The 21,549-nt window shown below is 40.2% G+C and overlaps 1 protein-coding gene across 1 annotated transcript in view; it reads left to right on the top strand.

Moving 5' to 3' along the window:
• Positions 1 to 21,549, top strand: part of USP34 (ubiquitin specific peptidase 34) — a gene marked incomplete at both ends in the record, with an annotated part of 249,862 nt that overhangs the window by 32,243 nt on the left and 196,070 nt on the right. Inside the window, 7 exons of the mRNA XM_080711495.1 lie at positions 604 to 654; positions 807 to 956; positions 2,564 to 2,631; positions 7,496 to 7,688; positions 11,440 to 11,501; positions 14,296 to 14,377; positions 14,459 to 14,551. Coding sequence (XP_080567621.1) covers positions 604 to 654; positions 807 to 956; positions 2,564 to 2,631; positions 7,496 to 7,688; positions 11,440 to 11,501; positions 14,296 to 14,377; positions 14,459 to 14,551 — 699 coding nt within the window. The remainder of the gene's footprint in view (positions 1 to 603; positions 655 to 806; positions 957 to 2,563; positions 2,632 to 7,495; positions 7,689 to 11,439; positions 11,502 to 14,295; positions 14,378 to 14,458; positions 14,552 to 21,549) is intronic.

Here is a 21,549-nt window from a genome sequence, read left to right as displayed (position 1 = left end):
TGGAATCCAGAGGCTGCCTACCTCCGGGCTACACTCCCAGACCTTTATATTTTTATTTGGAAACAGGGTCTCGCTAAGTTGTTGAGACCCTCACTAAGTAGCTGAGGCTGGCCTCGAACCTGCGCGATCCTCCTGTCTCAGCCTCCTAAGCACAGGGATTACAAGCCATGCCCAGCTAGAAAGATTTTTTTTTTTTTTGCAGGTCTGGGGATGGAACCCAGGGGCATTCAACCTCCGAGCTACACCCCCTGCCCTATTTTTTTTTTCTCCTTTATTTAGAAACAGGGTCTCACTAAGTTGTGGAGGGCCTCACTAAGTACCTAATGCTGTCTGCGAACCATGATCCTTCGGTCTCAGCCTCCCAAATGCTGGGATTACAAGTGTGTGCCACCACACCCAGCTCTAGGAAGATTTTTTTTAAAGTGTTGAAATATACCTAAGAAGTGAATCATGTTATCTTAAGTTAGGGATGTTCCTGTTGATGATGATAAGCAATTGCAGAATAATCTGAGCTTTTATAATACTAGTCTTTTAGATATTTGCATACTCTTTAGATTGTCACTTACCTGTGACCTAATTGTATTTACTTTTCTTTTAAATTAGGATATATCAACTCAAGAAAGTAACATATTAGGGGCATTCTGTGATATGAATGTAAGTATCTTTTTACTTGAAGGTTTAGGGAAGAGTGTGTTTGGTTTTTTCTGCTTGCATGTCTTAATTTTACATCTTAAGAATCTCTTCTAAGTGCTGTTAGTAGGTGAAATTGGCCCGAAGAGTAACAAGCTCTCCCTGACTCTCTGCAGGATGTTGAAGTTCCGCTGCATTTGCTTCGATATGTGTGTCTGTTCTGTGGGAAAAACGGCCTTTCTCTCATGAAGGACTGCTTTGAACACGGAACCCCTGAGACCTTGCCGTTTCTCATAGCACACGCGTTTATTACAGTTGTGTCTAACGTAAGTATTGTGTGGGATTGGTCTGATCTTAGGTGTGATAGCTCCTGTTTTAAAGACATTACTTTTCTGTCCAGAAAAGGGCAGTTTTAAAATGATGTATATATCCAACAGTGTTTATTTTTCAATTATGTTTGAAAATATTGAATCCAGAAAACTTTTTTTGCAAAAAGATCTTTATACTAAAATTAGAATTTGAACGAGGTCAGTCCTTTTGTGTGTGTGTGTTGTGTGTGTGTGTGTGTGTGTGTGTGTGTGTGTGTGTGTGTGTAACACTGGGGGTGGAAACCAGGGGTTTTTCTACCTCCGATCTATACTCCCAGACTTATTTTTATACTTTATTTGGAAAGTCTTACTAAGTTGCTGAGAGCCTCACTAAGTAGCTGAGGCTGGCTTCGAACCTGTGTGATCCTCCTGTCTCAGTCTCCCAAGTGCTGGGATTACAAGTGTGTGCCACCACGGCAGGCAAGGTCAGTCCATTTTAAAGGTTAACATAGGTAACTACTATTTGTGGGAATATTATAATGCAGCCATATGTTTTATAAGGTATGATTTAGAGAAATAGTACTTTCACTAAGTTTATTTCCGTGAATATTTGCTAATAGTGTGTAATCATTATATGACTATAAAATATATTTATTTTACATGAGATTTGAAGTGACTAGAAATCATATGTAACTGGATATTTCTTGGAAAGAAGGATCAGATGGTTTATTAAAAACTAAGATGGAGCCAGGCGTGGTGGCGCATGTTTGTAATCCCCGTGTTTGGGAGGTGGAGACAGGAGGATCATGCAGGTTCAAAGCCAGCCTCGCTGGTTTAAGAGACCTTGTTTCCAAATAAAAATATAAAAATGGATCTGGGAGTGTAGCCTGGAGGTACAGATGGGTTTCCAGGAAGCCCAGTACCACCAAAAAGACCAACAACAACGAAAAAAACTAAGATGGCTTATTAAAAAGCTAATTTACAGTGGGACGTGGTGTTGTATGTTTCTAATACCAGCATTTAGGAGGCTGAGAAAGGACGATGAGAGTTTGAGAATAGCCTCAGTTAGTGAGGCCCTTTGCAACTTCATGAGACCCTCTTTCCACATAAAGAATAAAAAGTAGGGAGTATAGCTCTGAGGTAGAATGCCCCTATGCTCCTAGGTTTCATCATCAGTACCGCAAAAAAAAAAAAAAAAAAAAAAGCCAATTTACCACTTTGTATTGGCATTGTTGTCTTACAAACAGGTATAGAAAAGCTCATAGTAAGAAGATATTTTACTTTTTTTTGGTACTGGGGATGGAACCCAGGGGCATTCTACCTCTGAGCTACACCCCTAGCCATATTTTTTTAATATTTTATTTTGAAACAGTGTCTCATTGAGTTTCAAAGGGTCTTACTAAGTAGTAGCTGAGGCTGTCCTTGAACTGAGATAACCTGATATATGTAGAGGTTAACCTGATATATGTAGAGTATTTGGTAGCTTGCATTTTTCAAAATTAATAGTAAAACATGTATTTTTAGAAACAGAAAAATACTAAATAGTCCTGTTTTAAATTAATATAATGAAGGATATATTTCACATATTTGTGATGAATTAATATCATCTTTATGTTTCTTTATAGATAAGAATATGGCTTCATATCCCTGCTGTCATGCAGCACATTATTCCTTTTAGGACGTATGTTATCAGGTGAGTTTATAAAATTTTCTCTCCCTGACTATTAATATATTTAAAGAGCTAATAGAATTATTTTGTGTTAAGTCTCTTACAGTCACATCCTTTTGAAATTTCAGGTTAACAATTCACTGTGTACTATTTCTTTCTTTCTTTATTTTTTTTTTCGGTAATGGAAATTGAACCAAGGGGCATTCTACCTTCAAGCTATACCCTAGCCCTGATTTTTTTTTTTTAATATATATATTTTTTGATGGTACTGGGGATGGAACCCAGGGTCATTTTACCTCCGAGCTATACCCCCAGCCCTATTTTCTTTCTCTCTCTCTCTCTCTCTCTCTCTCTCTCTCTCTCTCTCCCCCTCTACCTCTCTGCTTCCCTGCCCCCTCTCTCTACTGGGGATGGAACCTGGGGCATTCTACCTCTGAGCTACAATCCCAGCGCTATGTTTTGTTTTGAAACAGGGTCTCACTGAGTTGCAGAGGGCCTCAGTTAATAGCTGAGGCTCTCCTCAAACCTGGATCCTCTTGTCTCAGCCTCCCAAATGCTGGGATTACAAGTGTACGCCATCATGCCCCAGTCTTTTTTTGTTTTTTGAAAAAGTGTCTCACTGAGTTGCAAAGGGCCTCCCATATACTGGGATTACAAGCCTGAGTTAATTCTTTATTTTGAAACAGGGTCTCACTAAGTAGCTGAGGCTGGCTGCAAACTGGCTATCCTCTTGTCTCAGCCTGCCAAGTCAGTAAGATTACAAGTATGCACCACCATTCCTGGCTTAGTGTGTACTATTTCTTTTTTTTTCTTCCTGTGGGTCTGGGGATGGAACCCATTGACATTGGATCCCCAAGCTACACCCCTTGCCCTGTTTTTTATTTTTTATTTTGAAACAGGCTCTCACTAAGTTGCAGAGGGCCTCACTAAGTAGCTGAGGCTGTCTGCAAACTGCGATCATCTGGTCTCAGCCTCTCGAATGCTGGGATTACAAGTTTGTGCCACCACACCCAGCTTTAGTGTGTTTTCTTTCTTTCCTCTCTCTCTCTCTCTCTCTCTCTCTCTCTCTCTCTCTCTCTCTTTGTTGTACTGGGGTTGGAAACCAGGTGCTTTTCTACCTCTGGGGTATACTCCCAGACCCATTTTATAGTTTATTTGGAAACAGGGTCTCACTACATTGCTGAGAGCCTCACTAAGTGGCTGAGGCTGGCTTCAAACCTGTGTAATCCTCCTGTCTGAGCCTCCTAAGGGCTGGGATTACAAGCATTCCCCACTGCGCTCGGCTAGTGTGTACTATTTTTTATGCATGCATATTTGTTTATATTTAATGTTTAGTATTTATTTATTTATTTATTTTTGGTGGTACTGGGGTTCCTGGAAGCCCTGCTACCTCTGGGCTACACTCCCAGACCTATTTTTACATTTTTATTTGGAAACAGGGTCTCTTAAGCCAGCGCGCGCAGCTGGCTTCGAACCTGCGCGATCCTCCTGTCTCTGCCTCCCAAGCGCGGGGATTACAAGCGTGCGCCACCACGCCCGGCCTATTTATTTATTTTTGCACTACTGGGGATGGAACTCAGTAGCATTCTATCTCCAAGCTATACTCCCAGCCCTATTTTTTATTCTTTCTTATGAAACAAAGTCTCAGTTGTGAAGGGCCTCACTAAGTAGCTGACACTGTCTGCGAACCTCTGTCTCGGCTCAGCCTCCAGAATGCTGGGATTACAAGCGTGCGTCACCATGCCCAGCTGTCATGTTATTATTTTTTAAAAAATCACTTTAACCTTCAAGTGTGTTATGAATTTATAAAGGGGACTGAAATATTAGTAAAAAATACAATGAAAAAGCCAGTGCCAGCTGGGCATAGTTGTGCACACTTGTAATTTCAGTACTTGGGAGGCTGACACAGGAGAGCACAAATTCAAAGCCAGCCTCAGCAACTTGTCCCTCTGTGCTTTAATGGGACCCTTAGTTAGTGCTAACCAGGCAGTGTATCATCTATTTGTAATCCTAGTACATGGGAGCCTGAGACAGGAGGATCATAGGTTTGAAGCCAGCCATGGCAACTTAGTGAGATCTGTTTCAAAATAAAAAATAAAGCCTAGGTGTGATGGCAGATGCCTGAAATCTTAGTACTTGGGAGGATCAGTCAGGAGGATTGCAGCCTCAGCAACATAGGCTCTTAGTAACTTATCTAGATCCTATTTCCAAATAAAAAAATAAAATCGGCCTGGAGGTATAGTTCAGATTTAGAATTTGCCTCGGTTCAATTTCCGGCACTCCTCCTTCCTCAACACTTAAATAAATAGATAGGTCTGAGGATATAACTCTGAGGTAGAATGCCTCTGAGTAATTTCCATTAATTTCCCTCCCAAAAAAGTGCCAAAAGAAATGATGTTATGAAGCTGGGCGTGCTGGTGCACACTTGTAATTCCAATACTTGGGAGGTTGAGACAGGAGGGTTTGTATTTGCGACCAGTTTCAGCTAATTAGTGAGGCCCTCTGTATCTTAGTGAAACCCTGTTTCCAAATAAAGAATAAAAAGCCCGGCGTGGTGGCGCAGGCTTGTGATCCCAGCATTTGGGAGGCTGAGACAGGAGGATCATGGTTTGTGGACAGCTTCAGCTACTTAGGCTGTTTGCAACTCAGTGAGGACTTGTTTAAAAATAAAGAATAGCCGGGTGTGGTGGCGCACGCTTGTAATCCCCGTGCTTGGGAGGCTGAGATAGGAGGATCGCACAGGTTTAAAGCCAGCCTCAGCTACTTAGTGAGGCTCTCGGCAACTTAGTGAGACCCTGTTTCCAAATAAAACATAAAATAGGTCTGGGAGTATAGCCCAGAGGTAGAAAAAAAAATAAAAAAGAATAAAAAAATAGTGCTGGGGGTGTAACTTGGAGGCACAGTGCCCCTGGGTTCCATCCCCAGACCCACCAAAAAAAAAAAAAAAAAAAAAGACAGTACTTGAAACCACTGGAGTAAATGAGTTTACCTGGAGAGAGAAGGTATGAAGAGAATGTAGGTGAGTTTAGAATGGAACCTTTTATTAGTTCTTTTCTGTGGAAAGAAACAATCCCTCAAAACTTAGTGTCTAGCCAGGCGTGGTGGTGCATGCTTGTAATCCCCACTCTTGGGAGGTGGAGACAGGAGGATCGTGCAGCTTTGAAGCCAGGCTTGCTGGCTGAAGAGACCCTGTTTCCAAATAAAAAACATAAAAATAGGTCTGGGAGTGTAGCCTAGAGGTAGAAGGATTCCATCTCCAGTACCACCAAAAAAAAAAAAAAAAAAAAACTTAGTGTCTAAAAACAATAAACAATAGCCTTTTTTTTCTTTTTTTTTTTTTTTTTTGCGGGTCTGAGGATGGAACCCAGGGGCAGTTGACCTCCAGGCTACACCCCCTGCCCTATTTTTTATTCTTTATTTTGAAACAGGGTCTCACTGAGTTGCAGAGGGCCTCACTAAGTAGCTGAGGCTGTCTGCGAACCGCGATCCTCTGGTCTCAGGCTCCCGAATGCTGGGATTACAAGCATGTGCCACCACCCCCGACAACAATAGCCATTTCTAACTTCTAGTAGTTGGCTAGACAATTTCTTGTGATTGGCCTGACAATTATTCTGATGTGAGTGACTTGACTGAAACTGAATGGTCTAGGAAAACCTTATTAACACATTTTATGATTGGTCTTGGGAAGGGGGAGCCTCACTCATAGGCATCTTCTAGGTGGCTTGTCAGTTGTCACTCAGTTTTCTTTTTCTTTTTTTTTTTTTTTGTGGTACTAGGGGTGGAACCTAGAGGCTTTCTACCTCCAGGCCACACTCTCAGACCTATTTTATATTTTATTTGGAAACAGGGTCTCACTAAGTTGCTGAGAGCTTCACTAAGTAGCTGAGGCTGGCTTCAAACCTGTGCGATCCTCTTGTCTCAGCCTCCCAAGCACGGGGATTACAAGTGTGCATCACCACGCCCAGCAACTCAGTTTTCTTAAATGCAATGGGATACACTGGGTCTCTTTTCCTGGTATGGAAGAATAATTGCAAGCTTAAAAACTTTCCAGTTTCTGTTTGTGTTTTTGTGTCTGTCACTGTCTCATTGACTAAAGCAAGTAACATGGCAAAGCCCAGATTTAAGGTGGTAAAATAGATGATGACTCCTAATAGTGTGGCGGCGAATTAGCAGGGTTACATTGCAAAGACTTTTATATATAACAAAGGTAGAAATTTGTGGCCATTTTGTAATCTATTAGAAGTCCCACGGAACACTAATGATGAAAAGTTGGATAGTAGAGAATAAATTAGCCAAAGAGATTAGAAAAAGAAAAGGCAATGTTTATAATGCACACATTATTTTGGCTATGTTAGAGCAAATGTGCTATATCTATGAAGTCAGCTGATATTTATTAACTATATATATAAGGTGTTAGAGAGTAAGATTCATAGGGGGCACAGAAACCTATGACTTGGTTCTTTTTCTTTTCTTTCCTTTCCTTTTCTTTTTTTTTTTTTTTTTTTGGTGGTACTGGGGGTGGAACCTAGAGGCTTTCTACCTCCAGGCTATGCTCTCAGACCTGGAAACAGGGTCTCACTAAGTTGCTGAGAGCCTCACTAAGTACCTGAGGCTGGCTTTGATTTTGCGCGATCCTGTTTCAGCCTCCCAAGTGCGGGGATTACAAGCTGCGCCACCATGCCCAGCTGTGACTTGTAAACAGAAAGACATACTGCAACAGATTAGAGTCCTTAAAGCATTACTTGGAAATTAAGTTGGGAATAAGTCTTAGGATGCCATGTCTTTTCTTCTAAGCAATATGGAGTTATGGAGCAAAGGAATATTATTGAATTAGCCTTTAGAAATGTTTTGTGAGTTTTTGTTTATTTTCTATTTTTGAATCATTCAGGTATTTATGTAAGCTCTCTGATCAAGAGTTACGACAGAGTGCGGCACGTAACATGGCTGACCTAATGTGGAGCACAGTGAAAGAACCATTGGATACAACATTATGCTTTGATAAAGAAAGCCTAGATCTTGCATTTAAGTATTTTATGTCACCTACTTTGACTATGAGGTTGGCCGGATTGAGTCAGATAACAGTAAGCTGTATTTTCTTTATTTTTTGTCATTTTTTATTAACCTGTCTGTCATATTACTACCCACTGTTTATGAAGCATTTTATTCTTGGCATTATGCTAAGTGTACTGTCTTCACAAGTAATGTCTGCATTTTTCTTATTTTAAATGTAAGGAGTCTAAGGCTTAGATTTATAAGGATTTATACCCAAGGTTCGTTTAATTTTACGTTCATCTCTTACCAGTTTGAGCCAGAGTCTCTGCCCAGACTAGCCTTGAAATGCCTAGGCTCAAGCCATGTTCATTCTTCAGCCTCTCGTATAGCTGGGACTACAGGAGGCACATGCCATCTCACCTGGTCACTTTTTTAAAAGACTATTCTGGTGGTGTGTTTTGTTTGTTTTGGTGTTGCAGGTTGAATCCAGGGGCATTCTGCCTCTGAGCTACACAGCTAAACTCCCAGACCTTTATAATTTTTTTGGGGGGCGGGTCTGGTGATAGAATTTAAGGGCATTCACCTCTGAGCTACACCCCGTGCCCTACTTTTTATTTTGAAACAGGGCCTCACTAAGTTGCAGAGGGCCTCACTAAGTAGCTGAATCTGTCTGCAAACTGTGATCCTCCTGTTTCAGCCTCCTGAATGCTGGGATTACAAGCGTGTGCCACCACGCCCGGCTTCATTCTTTATTTTGAAACAGGGCTTCATTAAGTTGTGGAGAGCCTCATTAAGTAGCTGAGACTGACTGTGAATCTATGATCCTCCTGTTTCAGCCTCCCAAGAACTGTGATTACAAGCATGCGCCACCATGCTTGGCTACTATTCTGCTTTTTGTTTTAGCCAGGCATGATGGCGCACACCTGTAATCCCAGTACTTAGGAGGCTGAGACGAGAAGATCACATGTTTGAGGACAGTCTCAGTAAGTAGTGAGACTATCAACGTAGTGAGGCCATGTTTCAAAAATAAAATAACATTGGGTTTGTAACTTTGAGGTAGAATGCTCCTGGGTTTGATCCTCAAAAAAAAAAAAAAGAAAGCAGTGTTTTGCATGTGGAAAAGAATGGAAGAGTGGTTTATAAACAATGTGCTAGCAGAAGCCATAGAGTTTTGGTCATAGGCCAAATTTATTTATTTATTTATTTTGGTGGTACTGGGGGTGGAACCCAGAGGCTTCCTACCTCCGGGCTATACTCCCAGACCTATTTTATATTTTATTTGGAAACAGGGTCTCACTAAGTTGCCGAGAGCCTCACTAAGTAGCTGAGTCTGGCTTCGAACCTGTGCGATCCTCTTGTCTCAGCCTCCCAAGCAAGGGGATTACAAGCGTGCGCCACCACGCCCGGCGTTATAGGCCAAATTTGACCAAAAGTAATATGTTGTTTGTTTTGAACAGTATTAAGTGCCTTTTTTTTTTTTTTTTTTTAAAATTGAGGTACTGGGGAAATTTTTTTTTTTTTTTTTTTTTGGTGGTGGTGGGACTAGGGCTGAAACCCAGGGGCCTTCTATGTCCAGGCTATACTCCCAGACCTATTTTATATTTTATTTGGAAACAGGGTCTCACTAAGTTGTTGAAAGCCTCACTATGTAGCTGAGGCTGGCTTCGAACCTGCGTGATCCTCTTGTCTAAGCCTCCCAAGTACTGGGATTACAAGAGTGCGCCACCACACCTTGCTGAGGTACTGGGGATTTAACCCAGGGGCATTCTACTTCTGTGCTACATTCCTAGCCCTCTATTACTTTTATTTTGAAACAATGTTCTGCTAGTTTGATGAGAGTCTTACTACTTAGGATGTCCTTGAACTTTCCATCATCCTGTTTCAGCCTCTCCAGTACTGGAATTACAATCATGTACCACCATGCCCCGTTTAAGTATTGTTTTATTTATTTATTTTTATTTTTTATTTATTTTTTGGTGGTACTGGGGTTCCTGGAAGCCCTTCTACCTCCGGGCTACACTCCCAGACCTATTTTATAGGTTTTTTATTTGGAAACAGGGTCTCTTAAGCCAGTGCGGCTGGCTTCGAACCTGCGCGATCCTCCTGTCTCTGCCTCCCAAGCGCAGGGATTACAAGCGTGCGCCACCACACCCGGCTTAAGTATTGTTTTAAATGGGGAAAAAAATTACATAAGTATGTTTATTGTTGGCTTCACTTGGAGAAGAATGCCTTAAGACTTGGTATTCTTGAGTTTGTGTTTTTTGTGGGTTTTTTTTTGCAGGTCTGGGGATGGAACCCAGGGGCATTTGACCTCCATGCTACTTCCCTTGTCCTATTTTTTTTTTTTTTTTTTTTGGGTTTGGGGATGAAACCCAGAGGCATTTGACCTCCAAGCTACACCCCCTGCCCAATATTCTTTATTTTGAAACATGGTCGCACTGAGTTGCGGAGGGCCTAAGTAGCTGACGCTGTCCGTGACCATGATCCTCAGGTCTCAGCCTCCTGAATACTGGGATTACAAGTGTGCGCCAACACACCCAGCTCCTATTTTATACTTTATTTGGAAACTGGGTCTCACTAAGTTGCTGAGAGCCTCACTAAGTAGCTGAGGCTGGCTTCAAACCTGTGTGATCCTCTTGTCTTAGCCTCCCACGTGCTGGGATTACAAATGTGTGCCACCACCACTCCTGGCTTTTATTTTTATTTTGAAACAGGGTCTTACTGAGTTACAAAGGGCCTCACTAAGTAGCTGAGGCTGTCTGTGAACTACGATCCTCCAGTCTCAGCTTCCCAAATGCTGGGATTACAAGCATGCTCCTTTTTTTTTTTTTTTTTTGAAATAGGGTTTTGCTAAGTTGTTGCTGAGGTTACCCCCAAACCTGTGATCTTTCTTGTCTCAGCCTCTCAAGTACTGAGATTACAGGTGTGTGCCACCTTGCCCAGCTTATACAAATCCTTTTTTTTTGTACTGGAGATTGAACCCAGGGACATTCTACCGTTGAGCTACACCCCCAGTCCTATTTTTTTTTTTTTTTTTTTGAGGGTCTCGGGATGGAACCCAGGGACATTTGATCTCCGAGCTACTCCCCCTGCCCCATTTTTTATTTTTTATTTTTGAAACTGGGTCTCACTAAATAGTTGAGGCTTGCTGTAAACCTGCCTTCCTCCTGTCCCAGCCTTCCAAATTTTGGTATTACCAGAGTGCGCCACTATGCCCAGCTTCTTCTTCTCTTTTTTTTTTTTTTAGAGGATTCAGGATTGAATCCAGTGGCATTCTACCTCTGAGCTATACCCCCAGCCCTATTTTTCTTTTCTTTTCTTTCTTTTTTTTTTGTGGTACTGCAGATGGAACCCAGGGGCATTCTATCTCCAAGCTACACCCCGCCCCATTTTTTATTCTTTATTTTGAAACAGTCTCACTGATTTGCAAAGGGCCTCATTAAGTAACTGAGGCTGTCCTCGAACCGCATCCTCCAGTCTGGGATTACAAGCGTGCTCCACCATGCCTGGCTCATTCTTTATTTTGAAACAAGGTCTCCTTAAGTTGTGGAGGGCTTCACTCACCAAGTGGCTGAGGCTTGCTATGAACCTGTGATCCTCCTGTCTCAGCATTTCAAGCACTAGGATTACAAGTGTTTGTCACCACGCCCAGTTTAGTATTTTAATATAAAGGAAATAGTCTTACTAATTAGGAAATGTGTTATTTCATGTCTTATTTTATAATTTTAATCTATAAGGTATGATCTACATAATTAATAGTATGCTATGTTTCTTCCCACTCGCTAACACATACAAGGATAATTTTAGATAAAATCTTTAATTTCTTTTCTCTAATTATAGAATCAACTTCATACCTTTAATGATGTGTGCAATAACGAATCATTGGTGTCAGACACAGAAACGTAAGTAGGAGAATTAACACAAAAGTGTGCCATTTTAAGGTGTAGTGTTTGAATATGAATATAAGTTGATGTCATTGGATTTAAAGTGTTCACTAGAAACATTTTGCCTATGGCTTCAATTTTTCAATCTTGAATAAGTTTTTAAAAACAGTAGCATTTTGTGTTTGTGTGGTGTTAGTAATTGAACCAAGGGCAGTTTGCATTCTGGGCCAGCACTCTACCACTGAGCTACTCTCAGCCCCATCTGATAATTTTAAAAAACATATACCCACATTGTACTGTTTGTCATAAAATGCTAAAGGAGGCTGTGTACACAGGAAAATTTAGTACTGGCTATAGATTTGATAGTTTTTAGAAAACACGCTGTCCTAGTTCAGCTTGCTACCTTATTGTACCATAAATTAGCTTATAAATGAGATGAATTTCTTTCTCATCTTCTAGAGCCTGGAAATCTGCAATCAGGGTGCCAGATAAGGGTGCCAACGTGGCCAGGTTCTGGAGAGTCCTTTTGAGTTACAGGCTGTGGTTTTCTTGTGTCCACACATGACTGAAAGAGAGAAAACAATTTAAACTGTAAGGAATATATGTCTTAGAATATGGTTAAGAGAATAGAGAAGACAGTAAAAGGATTGATAGATAAAAATAGTTCAGGTTGAGATAGGACAGTGTGTACAGCATGAGAAAATTGGAGTAATGAGAAATATATAGCCATGGGTGGTGGTGCATGCCTCTCGTCCTAGTACTTGAGAGACTGAGAATGGAAGATTGCAGATTTGAGGCTAGCCATATCAATTTAGTGAGACTCGGTTTCAAAATGAAAAATAAAAAGGGCTGGAGGTGTCGCTTAGAGGTAGAATGCCCCTGGGTTCAATCCCCACTACCAGAAAACAAAAAGAGAAATATGTGACAAGTATTATTGGAGACTGTGAAAAGGCTCTTTTAAAGCAGTTTTTATTAAGGCATATATATTAAGGCATATATTTATTATGTATATATGTATATATATTATGTATATATATTATGTATATGTATATATTATGCATATAAATTTACCTGTTTTAAATGTGGAATTAAATGAATTCTAATAAATATTTTCATCATTTCAGGAAGGTTACTTTTGCCACTCTGTAATCAGTCTTCTCATTTCTCACAAATCTACTTTGTGTCTCTTAGGATGTGCTCATTTCGACACATTTTGTATGAATAGAATCATGATAGTGGTCTTTTTTCTTGTGGCATTTTTAAATTTTGTGTGTGGGACTGGCGATCAAACCTAGGGTCTTGTGCATGCTACTCTACCTCTGAGTTATACTCCATCCAGCATATGGCATTTTGTAGTTAATATACTTTTTTTTTTGTGTGTGTGTGGTGGTAGGGATTTAACTCAGGGACATTCTACCTCAGAGCTACACCTCCAGCTTGATTTTTAATACTTAATTTGAAATAGGGTCTCACTAAGTTGCAGAGGGCCTCACTAAGTAGCTGAGGCTGGCTCCGAACTAAGATCCTCTTGTCTCAGCCTCAAGTACTGGGATTACAAACATGTGCCACTATGCCTGGCTTTACTATTTTATTTTATTTTTTTTACTATTCATTTGTATTGCAGTCTATATCAGTACTTTTTATTATCAAATATAGTATTACATTGTGTAGATACACCAGATTTTCTTTCTTCATTTACCAGTTGACTTATATTTGGAGTATTTTCACTGTTTTTTTTTTTTTTTTTTTTTTTGGGGGGTGGTACTGGGGTTCCTGGAATCCCTTCTACCTCTGGGCTACACTCCCAGACCTATTTTTTATATATTTTTAATTTGGAAACAGGGTCTCTTAAGCCAGCGCGGCTGGCTTCGAACCTGCGCGATCCTCCTGTCTCCGCATCCCAAGCGCAGGGATTACAAGTGGGCGCCACCACGCCCGGCTGTTTGGTTTTTATTAGTAATGCTATGATATACATTTGTATACAAGTATTTTTGTGGTCATGTATTTTCTCATGATACTTACTGAGTAGTAGGATTGCTGGTTTGTATGGTCAATTTATGTTTAACTTTGTCACCTGGGCATGGTGACAGTGTAGCTTGGAGGTAGAATGTCCCCCAGGGTTTAATTGTCACTAACACACACACACACACACACACACACACACACACACACACACGAAATATAATTCTTTGAATAAACACTAAGAGAAACTTATTCAACCATTCTAGTTTTTCTGTAATTAACACATGAAAATAATTAGAGCCATTTTACTGTACTTTATCTTTTGAAATCTTTCTTCCACCCACATTTATCATTAACCAACACTTCTTTTTTCATTTATTACTGGGATATTCATTAGTATCTGGTATAGACTTGCAGTTTGGCTTTGTTCATACTTGTGATAAATTTTTGTGCTGATGTTGTCTCATTATAGAGGGCATATTGGGAAACCTTTCCTGAAAGCTTCATTGCCTACTATGGAAATTAAAAAGTGGGGAGACAAAGTCCTTGAGTAGGATAATGTATCATTAATTAGATTTTATGTTTGAATTTCTTATCAGAATATTTGATGTTAGTTTTTAGGAATATCCTAGCTTTTCAGGTTCTCATTACTTGTTTACAAATTAAGGGATTGTTAGCATTTTTTGTATTCTTTTTTGTTATGTTTTTTAGTGCTGGGAACAATTGTATGTTATCACTTCTTTATAATTTGTATGGGAACAGATTTAGGTTTTCACCTGAGTCTGCTTTTAAGATATGGGGAAGAATGACAATTTTCTAATTTTTTTTTTTTTAAATTATTTGACTTTAGATCCATTGCAAAAGAACTTGCAGACTGGCTTATTAGCAACAATGTAGTGGAACATATATTTGGACCAAATTTACATATTGAGGTTTGTGGATAATTTGATGGTTTTTGTATTATAGAGAGAAATTTTTTTTCTAATAGACTACATTAAGTTTCTCTTTTTCAGATTATCAAACAGTGTCAAGTGATTTTGAATTTTTTGGCAGCAGAAGGGCGACTGAGTACTCAGCATATTGACTGCATTTGGGCCGCAGCACAGGTAATAATAACTGCTCATATAATTTGAGTGTTTCTTTATTATATATGTTATTTCCCTGTGTGGTAAATTTCGTTATCTTCCCCCTTTTATATAGTTCAGGAAAGCAAGATATGGCAAAGCTGGAAATGGAACCTTGGTGGTCTGGTTTTAGTTTTTATATATTACTTTATTTATTTATTTATTTATTTATTTATTTGGTGGTACTGGGGGTAGAACTCAGGGACTTTCTACCTCCGGGTTATACTCCCAGACCTATTTTATATTTTATTTGGAAACAGGGTCTCACTAACTTACTGAAGCTGGCTTCGAACCTGTGTGATCCTTCTGTCTCAGCCTCCCAAGCGCTGGAGTTACAAGCATGCGCCCTCATGCCCAGCTGTATATTACTCCTACTGATACAACTGAAGTTAGGAACGAATCTTGGCTGAATAAAGAGACATTTTTCTGTTACTGGCATTTATTTTCTTTTAGTTCTTCCTTTCAGACTTCCTGAATGGAATTCAGGGGCATTCTACTTCTAAACTACATTCCTAGCCCTATTTATTTATTTATACATTTATCTATATGTCTATTTATTTATTGTGTTGGTGGGAATTGAACTTAGAGGACTTCTACCTCTGAGCTATACCCCCAACCCTTTTTATTTTCTTTTAATTTATTTAATGGTACTGGTGATGGAACCTAGGGGTATTCTACCTCTGATCTATACTCCCAGCCCTATTTTACTCTTTTTATTTTGAAACAGGGTCTCAATAAATGGTGGAGGGACTTACTAAGTTGATCCTCCTATCTCAGCCTCCCAAGTACTAGGATTACAGGTGTGCACTACTACCAGGCTTGATTTTTTTTTTAATGGATAACAAACTATTAATGATGAAGTAACTATAATTGAAAAAGTATAGTTTTTCTTTTTGTGTGTGTGATTATGGTTTGAACTTAGGCATTCTACTGCTGAGCTACACCTCCAGTCCTATTTTATTTTTTGAAACAGAGTCTTGCTAGGTTGATGAGAGCCTTACTATTTGCTGAAACTGTCCTTGAACCTGTGATCTTCCTGTCAAAGCCTCCCACATACTAGCATTACAGGCATGCACCTTCATGCCCGGGTGAAATAGTGCACTTTAATAAGAAGTCTCACCGACATAGAAGAATTCCTCAAGTGTTATTTTAGTATTTTTATTTTCATCTTTTGCTTCAGACTTGGCTTATGCATATTGATTCTGATTAAAAAAAAAAGAAAGCAAAAGGGAATTCATGTGAGTTATATCTCTGAGATATGAAAATCATGTTGGGAAAATACTATACCCTGGAACTACATCCTCAGGCCTGTGTTTACTTTTTTTTTTTTTTTTTTTTTTTGGTACTGGGGTTGGAACCCAGGGGCCTTCCTATCTCCGGGCTACACTTTCAGACCTTTTCTTTATTTTATTTGGAAATAGGGTCTCTTAAGCCAGCTAAGGCTGGCTTCGAACCTGCGCGATCCTCCTGTCTCAGCCTCTCATGCATGGGGATTACAAGCATGTGCCACCATGCTTGGCCTGTGTTTACATTTTATGTACAGAAAATAATAGAATACCTCAGCATTTTACTTTTGAGATCCTTCAAGTTGTTATTTACTTGTCTAATCTTTTATTGGTTGCTTTGTCTTCATTTAAGAATTAGTAGTTTAATGATTGTAAATGATATTTAATGGTAGCTGGGAATGGTTGTACATACCTGTAATCCCAGTATTTGGGAGGTTTAGACAGAATCAAAGGTTCAACTCCATCCTTTGCAATTTATCAAAGCCCTCTACAACTTAGCAAGACTGTTTCCATATAAAAACTAAAAACAGGGACTCCTGGGAATATGGCGACTGAGAAAAGCGGCACTTACAAGTCCCGCTAACAATCGATCTGTTACCACAAAACCAGCGCCTTTCAGAGCCAGAAAACACCACCAGCAAAGAAATAAACACTGTAAATATAAGGGACGGAGAAAAAGAGGGCTGGAAAAATGAGACACAAGAAAGAAACCAGCCCGAAGTGCTGTGGCCACCGCGATGCGGAGCAACCGGAACCACCAGAGCCGTGGCACGGAGCGGCCAGAACCGTGGCACGGAGTGGTGCGGGCTACATCTTCCCTAGCAGCAACAGGCTCCAGAGAGGAGGGAGACTCAGAACGGAGCTCAAATCCAGAGAGGAGGTATGCCGGCTTCGCGGCCTAGGACACAGCAGCAGTGCCTTACTGCCAGAGGCAGCGGCGAGTTCACCAGACAGCTCTAGACCAACGCACTTAACCAGGTGCCAGAGATGAGGGGTGGACAGCAAGCTGAGCACACCCCGCAGGGATTCAGTGGAGCTCAAAACCAGAGAAGAACTATGCCAACCTCATGGCCGAGGATGTGACAGCAGCGCCTTACTGCTGGCGGCAGCGACGAATTCACCAGACGGCTGAAGACCAACGCACTCAACCAGCCACCAGGCTCCAGAGAGGAGGGGTGGACAGTGAGCCGAGGTGAGCAGTTGCTGAACAACCGGGCGGCAGTCAGCAGTTTTTTCGGCGCAGGGAACATCTAAAGTTCCCAAGGGCCAGGCACAGCACATCTGGCAGGGACTCAGAGCAGAGCTCAAAACCAGAGAAGAAATATGCCAGCCTCATGGCCAAGGGCTTGGTAGTGGTGTCATATTGCCAGCGGCGGCAGCTGCGAATCCACCGAGTCCACTATAGCTCTATCAGCGCACTCAACAACCGTGAGTCAAATTGCGGCCTCTAGGGGAGAAATCCCAGTACTGCACTCCCAGAGACTTGCGCAGATAGTCTCCCTGGGTCGGAGATTTTAGCAGTGCAACCCAGTAGGAGAGTGGCAGTGGCAGAGATATCACACCATAGTCACAACTCCCTGCTGGAGAACGCCCAACTTGGCACCCCCCACGGTCTAAGCAGCCTCGATTGACTCCCTGGGTCTGAGACTTTGCGATACAACCCAGTAAAGGAGTAGCGGTGACTGAGATACCACAGACTCGAGATCCAGAGCACCTTAAGTGAACTTGTAGTGACCCAGGGAAGAACCCAGAGAAGGCACAAACTTCCAAAATCATGGGAAAGAGAAGGAACAATGGAGCAGTGAATGTCCACAACCCCACAACATCAGAACCTGATAACACAGAAATCCAGAGATCTCTAGAAGATCAAATCAGGAAAATAACTATAGAAATAATACAGGACTTCTGAAAAGAATTCAGAGAGAGTCAAAAAGAAATAAAGGATGCAATCATTGAAATAAAGGACTCAATTCAAAGTATAAACAACAGATTAGACCACATGGAGAATAGAATCTTGCTTCTTGAAGATGATCACTCCAAAAATGAACGCATAGTTTCTAATTTAGGAAAAAAAAATCCAACTGCAGGAATCTGGCATTGAAGACATATGGGCCCATTTTAAGAGAGCTAACCTAAGAATAATTGGAATAGAGGAGGGAAAAGAAGGTGAAACCAAAGGGATCAACAATCTCTTCAAGGAAGTAATAGCAGAAAATTTTCCAAACGTAGAGCAAGAGGTCGATACACAGGTCCAGGAAACGTATCGAACTCCCTTTAGACAGGATCGGAGAAGAGGATCCCCACGCCACATAATTGTCAAAATGACTAATTTGAAAGTCAAGCAGAGAATCTTAAAGGCAACAAAAACAAAAGGCCACGTGACATTCAGAGGCAAACCAATTAGAATCACTCCAGACTTTCCAAACCAATTCATGAAAGCCAGAAGGGCATGGAGTAACATATTCCAAACTCTGAAAGAAAACAACTTCCAGCCAAAAATTTCCTACCCAGCAAAACTATCCATCAAATTAGATGGGGAAATAAGAAGCTTCCATGACAAACAGAAACTGAAGGAATTTATGTCTTCAAAACCAGCACTAGAGAAAATACTCAAGGAGATTAACTGTAAAGAGGAAATGGGTAATACATGCCAGAACCAAAGAAACAAGAATTCCCATCCAGCAGACAACTAAGCAAAGAAGAATAAACAGTATCTCAAACAGAAATAAGATCTTAACGTGATAGGAATTAAAAATTATCTCTATAATCACACTGAATGTAAACGGCCTCAACTTCCCAATAAAAAGACATAAAGTGGCAAAATGGATTAAAAACCAGAATCCGTCCATCTGCTTCTTACAAGAAACACACCTTACAAGTAAACATAGGAACAAACTCAAGGTAAAGGGCTGGAGCAAGGTAATTTATGCTAATGGTACTCAAAGACAAGCAGGAGTAGCAACTATGATATCAGACAAGTTAGACTTCAAACCCAAACTTATTACAAGAGACAAAGAAGGTCACATTTTACTGGTAAAAGGAATAGTCCAGCAAGAGGAAATAACAATAATCAACATCTGTGCCCCAAACATAGGGGCAGCTACTTTCATAAATCAAACTCTTTGTGACATGAAGTCACACATAAATCCCAACACAATAATACTGGGAGACTTCAGCACACCTCTCACAATACTAGACCGATCTCCCAGACAAAGGGTCAGTAAGGATGCCTCAGAACTAAAGAACACCATTAACCAAATGGACCTGTTGGACACATATAGAATATTTCACCCAACTACAGCGGAGTTTACATTTTTCTCAGCTGCTCACGGAACCTTCTCCAAAATAGATCACATCCTGAGACACAAAATGAGCACTAGCAAATTTAAAAAATGTTACATACTTCCCTGTGTCATTTCAGACCATAATGGAATGAAACTAGAAATCAACTATAAGAAGACCCAGAGAAACAACATAAACATGTGGAGACTGAACACCACACTTCTGAATGAAAACATACACTGGAAAAAAGATAGCCTCTTCAACAAATGGTGTTGGCAAAACTGGTTAACCATATGCAGAAAATTGGAAATTAATCCCACTTTTTCACCCTGTACAAAAGTCAACTCATGATGGATCAAAGACTTGGAAATTAAACCAGAGACCTTGAAGCTCCTTGAAGAGGGCATAGGTCCAACACTACAACACATAGGCACAGATAAACATTTCCTCAACAAGACCCCAAACGCACAACAAATTAAAAGGAGAATCAATACATGCGATTGCATGAAACTGAAGAGCTTCTGTTCAGCAAAGGAAACTATCAAGAACCTCAATCAAGAGCCAACATAATGGGAGAAGATTTTTGCCACCTACACCACCGATAGAGGACTAATATCTAGAATATACAGAGAACTCAAGAAACTCAACACTAAGAAAACAAAGCATTTAATAGCAAAATGGGCAAATGAACTAAATAGACACTTCACAAAAGAAGAAATTCAAATGGCCAGTAAATGCATGAAAAAATGCTTAACATCACTGGCAGGCAGAGAGATGCAAATCAAAACTACCCTGAGATTTCACCTAACTCCAACTAGAATGGCAATCATTCAAAATATTACAATAGATGCTGGCGAGGATGTGGAGAAGTGGGAACTCTAAGACATTGTTGGTGGGATTGCAAATTATTGCAACCACTTTGGAAAACAGTATGGAGAATCCTCAGAAGAATGGGAACAAATCTACCATTTGATCCAGTAATACCACTGTTGGGTGTCTACCCAAAAGAAAAGAAACCAAACTACCAAACTAATGCATGTGTATTTATGTTCATAGCTGCACAATTCACCATAGCCAAACTACGGAACCAGCCAAGATGTCCATCAACAGATGAATGGATTACAAAACTGTGGAATATGTACACAATGGAATTGTACTCAGCCATCAAAAAAAAAACCTCAATTACATCATTTTCAGGGAAACGGATGGAACTGGAGAACATTATGCTAAGTGACATTAGTCAGTCACAAAAAATAAGAAATCAGATGCTTTCCCTAATATGTGAGAGTTAGGGAGAAATGGGTCATAGGAGAAACTCTTGAAAGAGGAAATCCTATAGAGGAGCAAACAAGACAACCTAAAGGAGGAGAAAGGAGGGGGAAGAGGAAAATCTCTAAAACACACAATGTACTTAAACATATTGAAGTCAATCACTAAGCCAAGCAAGGGAGGGAGGGACAGGGAGGGAATGGGGTGGGAATTGGTTAGGGGTTAAGTCAGCGATGAGTATATGTTTGTACACACAAGTTTTTTACCCCAATATGATGTTTGAATATAATGCACCAATAAAAAAATTTAAAAGAAAAAAAAAAGAGCCAGGCGTGGTGGCGCACGCTTGTAATCCCCGCGCTTGGGAGGCAGAGACAGGAGGATTGCGCAGGTTCGAAGCCAGCTGTTCGCGCGCTGGCTTAGGAGACCCTGTTTCCAAATAAAAATGTAAAAATAGGTCTGGGAGTGTAGTCCGGAGATAGAAGGGCTTCCAGGAACCCCAGTACCAGTACCACCAAAAAAAAAAAAAAAAAAAAAAGAAAAAGAAAAAAAAAAGAAATAAAAGTTATACTGTTGAAAGGACTTACTAATTAAAATGTTTGAAAACTCTAAAAAAAAAAACTAAAACTAAAAACAGGGCTGAGGGTATAGTTCAGTAGTAGGATATCCTGGATTTAATTATTAAAACACACATACACTAAGGTCATATGTTTATAAATATATTTTCTTCATGTATTTGCATAGTACTTCTAACAGCAGTGTTTTTTTTTTTTTCCCCTTCTTTGTCTGGTGGTGATATTGGGGATAAAAGTCAGGGGCATTCTATTTCTGAGCTACATCCCCTGCCCTTTTTATTTTTTGTTTTGAAACAGGGTCTAAGTTGCTGAGGACTTTATGAAATTTCTAACCGCTGGCATCAAACTTGAGATCCTCATGTTTCAGCTTTTTGTTTATTGAAATTACAGTCATGGGCCACCATAATCAGCGACAAAGTCTTTCTCTTGTTTTTTTTTTTTCATTAAATAGACATTTCTGATAAGAGAATTTCTATTATTTACTCTAGTATAATGAGTACTACATACTTTTCAAACATTTAATGAGAAATATAACTTAAATAATAATTTATTTTTCTCTCCTAATTGT

This window comes from Muscardinus avellanarius (genome assembly GCF_963383645.1).
Source record: "Muscardinus avellanarius genome assembly, chromosome: 15".
NCBI classification, from domain to species: Eukaryota; Metazoa; Chordata; class Mammalia; order Rodentia; family Gliridae; genus Muscardinus; species Muscardinus avellanarius.
This window is presented reverse-complemented; position numbering and strand designations above follow the sequence as displayed.